Consider the following 8723-nt stretch of genomic DNA (forward strand, 5'->3'; position numbering starts at 1 on the left):
AAAATAGGCAAAGGTTATGGACAGGCAATGGATAGAAGAAAATTTTTCATAGTCATTAAACATGAAGAGATGTACAGCTTCACTACTAATTGAATACAATAATTTAAATTAAATTGTATTGAATATTATAATTGAAATTAAAAGAATCAAATATTTTTCTCATCATTGTGATAAATAATGGAAAAGATTAATAATATTCATAGTTAATAAGGCTTCAGAGAAATAGATATTATCATGCAAAGATGATCAGAGTATAAATTTGTAAAGTCTTTTTGGAGAGCATTTTGGCATTATTTATTAAAAATTTAAATATGCATAGCCTTAGGCCCAGCAATTCTTTTTCTAGGAATATAACCAACAGAAACACTTAGAAAAGTATACAAAAATGTTCACTGAAGCACTGGTTGTGTTAATAAAAAATTAGAAGTTCCTTAAGTTTTCATCACTGAGGAATGGTGGGATGTAGTTTGGTATTGTCTTGCTATATAATATCAATTACAAAAAAGTACATATAATATCATCACCAATACTTATAAAGCATTAAGTGTAGTGTTGTTAAAATATATGTCTGTGGGTATGCATGAATGCCAATAGGAGAGGGATTTGAAAAATTTAAACCAATAATTGATAATGATTACTTCTGGGAATGGCAATGGAAATGATATTAGGGTATAAGCAGGGAAAAGACTCACATTTTAGTTTTAACACTGTTTGAAACTTTTACATATATTGTCTTTTACATCATCCCTGTGCCACAGCAGCTTACAAAAACACTGGTATGACTATACAATGTTGTATAAACAGTGCTAAAACAGAAGCCATAGGACTCCATAGGTGGGAGAGGTGAGCCTCCCTTGCTGTGTCTGCTGTGCCACAGAACTTCCTGTTCCTCACACTTCCTTAGCCTCTGGCAGGGCCATGGGGAGGAGGAAGAAGACAGTGGAGGGCTGGGAGGAAGAAAGAGGAGAAGGGAAGTGGAGAGGAGGAGAGGAAGGGGATGTAAATGTTTTATTTCCAGTAAACTCTTATGAACTACCTCAGCTTTCTGGAACAAGTACACATCTAAATGTTCTGGAAGGAATCTGCTTTACTCACTGAAAGTATATTCACATTAATGAACTAAATGACTGCATTCATTTGAATGTAGGGAACCTTTTTATCTATTCTAATTGACAGAGAGCCCTTACTGCTGAGAGATTTAGTGTGCAGCTCCAGAATATACTGTGACATAAAAATCAAAAGGACATATATACAATCTTATATTTCAGAGCCAAGTGATCTTCAGAGTGGATTTCCTCCTCAGCTTTTGGTCATCGGATGTATTTTTCTGTTTTCTGTGCCAAAATATATATTTATATTAATACTCATTGATTCTCTTGAATTAATTGGTTTAAGGAGAAAAGGCACACAACATTTCAGATAATATATCATTCTGTGCTTAAGAACATTACAATAAGCAAACTCCAAGGACAAAGTTTGACTGCTTAAAGACTATGCAAATTATTAACTTTAACATGTACTTTATTCATATAGGATATTAAAAATACTTTTCATGAATGAGCTTTATTCCTTGAAAAAAGCTTATCAAAACAACATCACTAATGCCTTTAATATTGTATATAATAAAATTAGATTATTTTTCATATTTGGGACTATCAGCTTTATTTTATGATCCTCTGATCTTGTGCCAGACTAAATTCAAAGCAATCAAAGATGTAACTTTAGCACACAATAGCAATTCTTATTAAAACTGTGAGACGCATCTTCTTGGATAGAACATTTATGATAAAAAATGATAACCTTCAAATATGGCACTTGGTAGCTATGATATTCCAGAACACGGCCCACACCTTCTATCTTTCTCCAGGAAGGGAGGGCAATCTCTGGTCCTTTGCCCACTTTTGGGTGAATTTCTCAGTGAGCTATTACAGCTTGGGTCTTCGATCAGTTCCTTTGAGCAACAGATCAGAGCCACCAGTCTTCCCTGCTCGGAGGCCTGGCAACTGACATCAGGACCTTTCAATGGGTGCCACCTCCCGTGGGTTCCCAGCACCCCATGGCCAAAGCAATCAAGGCTGCATAGACTTAAGCTGGAGATGAAGCAGACGGCCAGTCGCATCTTTCAGAATTGAAGGAGATTTTGCTTAGAGGGTGGACAGGGCAGCATGGGGCTAAGCTCTTGTTCCTTTCTGTCCTGGCTTTCACATCTACAATATGAGTCAGCCTAGCATTCACAAAAAAAATCTTTCCTCACCTCCATGGCCTAGCTCATATGGTTGTGGCCCTCAGAGGCCAAGAAGATGTGTTCTAGCTCAGCAGAGCCATCCTGGAGGCCCCTGCTTGGCTGACTATAGGGAGGCCCACTGACCTGTTCCCAGCACCTCTCCGCAGAAAACAGATGCACTTACCTCTCATTTCCATCTCTGAGGAGCCATTAGACCAGGCCGTCCACTTATTCCTGTGCTTGCTGATTTCCTGAACTTTGCAGACATAATGTCCTTGGTCCGCTGGTTGAAGGGTCAAAATGGAGAGCCTATAGAGTGCCCCACGCCTCTCCTCCAGGAGGCGCAGCCTCTGCCGATAGGTGCTGCGGCTGAAATTCCCATAGTACTGCACTATCCGGAGCTTGGTCATCTTAACCATCAAGGCCTCTTGGGAGTCAGGGCGTGCAAAGAACCAGCGTACAGCCAGCAAGCTGTCCTTCCGCCTCTTCTGAGAGACATGGCAGAGAAGAGTGGCATTTTCCCCCTCCAAGTAGTCAACCACGGGCCCTGGGGACACAGTGACATTGAGGGCCCCACAGACCTCTGCAGGAAAAAAAAAAAAAAAAAAGGAAGGAAGAAAATGAGAAAAGCCACAGCATTTCTACAGGTTGATACACAGTGCGTCTTTTCCTCAGGAGCCAATGTGATCTGCATGGCCAGAGAGTTAGGCTGCCCCAGCCCCTCCATGCTCAACTTCTGCCTTCACGATGGCCAGAAGGAGAGTTCCTTCTCGGGGAGCCTCTGTGAGCACCCATGTCCTCTTCTATGAGGGGATCCCACTCACGTGGGTTGCCATTGACCACCTGGCCCAGAGGTATTTAACTTTTTTTTTTAATTATAGTTACTGATGTTTAAAATTCAGGAGATTTTACATAAATATTTGGTTTTTGGAATATCTTAAACATTTCCAGCCCTTGTCCATCCCCCTTGCCCTCCTCCCCAAAGCCTGCTTGGATCAGTTTCACAAACTACCTGAGTGGGCAATGCCAAGTGCTGCCTTTCTAAGCCCTTTTCCTATCACAGCTATTTCAACTGTCAACAAGGCAGATTAGCAGCATTCACTGGTTAGCCATGAGTTCAACTAGTACTGGGAACTAGAACCGCAGAGGTTTCTCAGTTTCTTGCTCTAAGTCTCTTTAGATTCAGAGTTGAAGTGCAGGAATAAAGAATGATAAGCCCAAGAACAGGGAGGGGTGAGAAAACTTCCCAACCCCACAAAAGATGCTCCAGAATTCCAGGCCTTGTAGACCATTTCCTGTTCTTTGCTTAATTAGACCCACTCAAAGGGCTGCCCTTCTGGATTGTGCAAGGTAACTACTGGGCTGCCCTCATGGGTGGCGCCATTCTCTGGCAGTAAGAGCCCAGAAACGATGCTTTGCACAGGATGACCAGAAACAGCTCTGTCCAAGTAGGACTATCTTCTCACCAGGTTCCAGATCTTCACCCCTGTGAGGCCCAGTGCACAATTCCAGGAAGCACCATTCCCTGCTTACCCCACTGCAAAAGCAAATATCCTGGGGTCATCTCAGATTATAAATGTCTCTCAAAGATTACCTGGTCAAAAGTAGAGGCTTGGGCCCTGATGTCAGAGTCACCAAAATCTCTGAACCTTAGTCAATGCTGCAGGTGAGTAAGGAGAAAGGATGACAAAGAGATCAGAGAACTGAACCTTACACTATGAAGAGGCTGTGAGTCAACAAAGTGAGGCCTTGTGTGTGTCAGAGTGGGGTGGGGGTGCCAATAAGCTCCTCCTCTTGTATGGTTTCCACTATTGATTTAATAAACTGAACACCTTGAGAAACATGACTTGAAGGTCAATGTCCTTTAATTTTCTCATCTCTTAGAAGCCAGGCCTACCAGGATTCTACAGGGACACTACATGGCCCTTAACTTAATCACATCATGAAGTGCCTTTTGCTATATAAGGTAACATTCAGTTTCAGGGATAAGGGCACAGACATCTATTCAGCTTACCACACCATGACAGCATTTCATTACCTTAAAAAAATAGATGGAAGTAAATTCAGAAGAAAAGAACTGATGCTCATCTAGTCTCCAAGCAGCTTGTGAATAAGAGTGAGGTTTTCTGCCTACAGTGACAAAAGACAAAGCTGGCCCAGGCAGCTACTCCAGGAATGCAGATCAACAGATGACCAAGTAAGGCACACACTCTCTAGTAACAATCTCTAACAATCTCACTGTCCACACAAGTCACTCACCCAGGACAAAAGGGAAGGAATTGCCCCAGCTTGCCCACCTGAATCTCACCTTGCCCATACACCATATTAAATTAGTCCAAGAGCATTCTCCCTGGCTGCTAAGGCCCTCTCCCATGATGGGCAGGGGCAAGGGGGCTCCTGGTGAGTAGCAACACAACCAAGACACCAGGCTCACCCCATTCTGACAGCTGCCCAGGGTTCAGCAGGCGGAGAGCAGCAGAGATGCAGCAGCTGGTTTCTAGAACTGAAGTCCAGCTCCACCCACCCCCAAGGGCTCCCCACTGGAAGCAAAGAAAGCTGGGGAAGGCAGGAAATTGAAACAATATGGGTGGGATGAAAGCACTGACGGCCCCACATCCCAGTCTCCTCCTATTAACACTGCATGAAGGAAGGATTATTTATAGTCACTCAAACCGGGGGAATGTGCCAAGTTCTCGAGTCCCCATGGGAGGCCAGATTCCATCCTGTAGGCAAACCAGTAACCCTTCTATTTCTGTAGCTCAGGCCAGAATTCAGCAGCTCCCACAAAAGAGAATGGGTTCATCCTAAGATGAGCCCTCCTTTCCTCTTTGCCAGTGTGTCTCTCTGCCTTTGTTCAGCTCCATGTTCTCACAAATGGCTTCACCACGTTTCTCCCACTGAAATGCAAAGACCCTTGTTATGAACTGAATAGCATCCTCTCCAAATTTGTGTATTGAATCCCATACCCCAGGGCCTCAGAATGTAACTATATTCGGAGACAGGGCCTTTAAACAGGTGATTAAGTTAAAATGATGCCATTAGGGTGGACCCTAATCCAACACAATTGTTGTTCTTATAAGAAGAGGACATTAGAACACAGACACACCCAGAGGGAGGACCATGTAAAGACACAGGGAGAAGATGGTCGTCTACAAGCCAAGGAGAGAGCCCTCAGAAGAAACCAACTCTGCCAGCACCTTGATCTCAGACCTCTGGCCTCCAGGAACTCTTGAGTGCAGAGGTTCCCTGGGGGAGTGGAAAGGTCTTCTTCCTCTGCTCTCAATTTCCTGTAATGCAGGGTCACAAATCAAGAAATTTAGTTCTTCCCTGGGCCAGAATGACTTCCACGATTCTCCTTCCTAGGCCAGGAGAGGAGAGACTCTGCCCTGCCCAGGGCTAATCCCTTACCTTACCAGGTGTAGGTATCCTGTAGCTGGCTTGGTCCAGGTTTCTTTGGCTTGCCCCATGCTTTGCAGGGTGTGCATGTGCTGTCACTCAGACCTCCACTGCTGTGCTCTCTGCTGAGCCACACAAGGCCTGATGACTGTGGTGCAGCAGAAGCTGTGTGCCTCTCTCTCCTAATATTTAACTAAACATCCAGCTCAGCTAACATTAACCCTCCTTCCAACGGTACTTCCTCTCATAGCCACATGCACACAAGCTGTGAGGTTTGTATGCCCTAAGAGCTGGGAAAGTAAGAGCAATAGAAAGTGACACACATGCTGTCCTGTCAATAGGGAGAGCTTCCTGGGTATACAAACTGGGTATTCAGTCACATAGAGCCCTATGCTTGGAAGGGCTCCCTATTTGGTTAATCTTTGCTGTCGCTCTCTGGAAGGTTTAATAATTTTTGAGTAACAGGTTCCACATTTTTATTTTGTACTAGATGCCACAAATTGTATGTCCGGTCCTGGATAAGATTAATGGAGTCTAACTTTCCTGTTCTATCTGGATAATGTCATGAAAAGGACTAACAGCTCAGAAAACAGCCTAAAAAGGACATCAATGTAGTGAAATAGTACACAACCTACTCATCTAGGATACTAACTCTTCATCCTCTCTCTCTCTTCTTCTAATGCTCATCGTAAAGTGGAGGATGGCAACTTCCAGACGCAGGGAGGACCATGTGAAGACACAGAGAGAAGATAGTCAGCTAGCAGGGTAATGTAGGACTTCTAACAGAGACAAAGCACCTGCCTTGCCTGGAATGCAGAGGTGGGTAAAACCCAGGTCCCTCTGTTCCAGCTTGGCCAGTGATGTGCTAGTGGTTCTGTGCCCCATACTTCTTTTCTATCCTGAGAACCCTGCCCCACTCACTTCAGGGAGCCAGGAGCCTCTAGGTTTATAAGAAATGCTACTTGTGTGTACCACCCTGCAACGGAAATCTCATTCTTATTAAATGGGTACTCTAAATTCATGACAAATAAATCTCTGAAAATAATACCATTGCATTACTTAAAAACCCATGGCACTAGGAGCTAGTGCTTACCAAGCACCAAGCAGAGGTGCTACCAAACCTAGACTGTGGGGTGATGCATTCATAATAAGCCTATCATCTGAAAACAGCTCTCATCAAGGAAAACACATGGCCTTGACCAGTGATAAAGACTAACATTTGCTGGGTGTGAACTCCACTTTAGATATATTTTCCCAATTTACTCTCATATTATGTTTATCCCCATTTTACAGACAAGAGAGCTGAGGCTCAAAGAGGCTAAGCCACTTGCTCAAACTCACAGAATGTGGCAGTGCTGGAATTCAAACCTAGGCCATATGGCTTCAGAGGCAACTCTCAACCACCACTCTGAAGAATGGCTTGGTTTCTAGTAAATATTTTGCCCCTCAGTTTGCTCTTCCGTAAAATGAGAGGTGGGACCAGGTGATTGCTAAGGTCCTGCTCTGTCCCAAAATAGAGAAGTAGAAAAGTTCAGGGGTTAAGAGTCCAGACTTATGTATAAAGTGGCTCTGCTAGGCCCTCCCTTGGAGGATGGTGACAAGGAGTCGTAGGTGAAAACTTTAGAGGAATGGATGGCACATGGTGAGTACTAGACAAGTGGGAACTGTCATCGTTATCGAGGCATAACCTTAGGCACAGCCAGGGCAGACTCTAAAGAATCCTGAATTCCAGCTCTTAAGGCTCCTGATGTCTCCTGGAACATGAGAATGTCCCTAACCCCAAAAGTCACTCTGTGGGGGCACCCTCTCTGACAGTACCTACAATTAGGAAGGTATTAATGGAGCCTGGGAGACAAAAACCTGGCCCATCCCAGTCAAACCTGCAGCCATTGTCAGGTAAGACAGTGGCAATGATGAATGGAGTATTTCCCACAGTGCTGATTTCAGGTTCACTGGAAACCGCACTGCACTGGTACCCAGGGGATAAGGGGTGAATTTCTTCCCACCATGGTAATCCAAGTCACTCCTCCCCAGACACTGATCTATGCTGGCTCAAAGGCCAGCTCCACCACTTGGTAGCTGGGTCATAATTGGGATATTACTTAACTCTGAGCATCAGCCTTCTTGTTTACAAAACTATAGCAACAAAGCTTAGCCAGTATGGGCAGAGTCTAGAGCTAGGTTTCCTGGGTTCAAATCCCAACTCCACCACTTACAAGGCTTGTAACTCAAGGCAAGTTAATTCACGCGGTGCCCCAGTTTCCTCACCTACAAAATGGGGACAATAATAACACCTCCCTCAGAAGTTATTGGCAAGTTTAACCGAGTTAATGTTTCCAAAGTACCTGGATATAGAAATATTTGCTCCTCATTATTACTTTGAAGTTTTGTTGTGATTAAATAACTGTGCAGCACTACACCTGGCAACCAATAGGCTCCAGGCTCCTGGGAAACATGAGAGACATTGATACACTTATTATTACTATTATTCTAGCCAGCATGACCCCTTCAGCCCTGAGGAATAGAGAGAAAATTCTTTAGCAACTTAAAAATGAGAGCAGAAACCCTGAAATGAAAGCCAGCAGTGTGGTTAGAGGCTGCCCTTAAGGCAGGGTGCTTTGTAAATGGCCCCATTTCATCCAGCAGTGGATACTCTATCTCGCCAGGTCTGGTCATCGCACACTGCCCCAGTCCCCAACACCATCCAGGAGATCCAGTTCCTTCAGACAGAGTCTGCTAAGGAGAGCTCTGAAGAGAGTTAAAGAGAAGTTGCTGCTCAGACAAACCTGCCAACAGTTGTCGGTCTTAACTGTTTTGGAGAAAAAAGAAGACAAACCAACAACTGGGCTCGCTCGTTCTGGCTTAAATCTTCAACTCAAAGGCCTGGCCCTTGGAAGGGGGCTGTTCTGAGCCTCTCTGAGGAGCACTGGGGCCCCGGCCGAGGAGGGAAGAAAGGGGGCCGCAGTCTGCGCCCTCTGTCAGGCATCCGCGCGGCGACAGGGACAGCGCAAACCCGGGCCCTCCGGCGCGCACGGGTAGAGGGAGGCCCAGAGGCGGCAGGCCCGAGCCCCGAGGCCCAGCCGCCCAGCCCGCGGGGTCGCGG

The 8723-nt window shown here is 44.9% G+C and overlaps 1 protein-coding gene across 1 annotated transcript in view; it reads right to left on the reverse strand.

The window, feature by feature from the left end:
• VSTM4 (V-set and transmembrane domain containing 4) overlaps positions 1-5691 on the reverse strand; it is a 92762-nt gene extending 87071 nt beyond the window's left edge. Inside the window, exons 1-3 of the mRNA XM_011355461.1 lie at positions 5633-5691; positions 5435-5511; positions 2409-2807 (exon numbers count right to left, since the gene is read on the reverse strand). Coding sequence (XP_011353763.1) covers positions 2409-2807; positions 5435-5511; positions 5633-5691 — 535 coding nt within the window. The remainder of the gene's footprint in view (positions 1-2408; positions 2808-5434; positions 5512-5632) is intronic.
• Between the last annotated feature and the right edge of the window lie 3032 nt (positions 5692-8723).

Source organism: Pteropus vampyrus, unplaced genomic scaffold (genome assembly GCF_000151845.1).
Source record: "Pteropus vampyrus isolate Shadow unplaced genomic scaffold, Pvam_2.0 Scaffold20, whole genome shotgun sequence".
In the NCBI taxonomy this organism is placed as follows: Eukaryota; Metazoa; Chordata; class Mammalia; order Chiroptera; family Pteropodidae; genus Pteropus; species Pteropus vampyrus.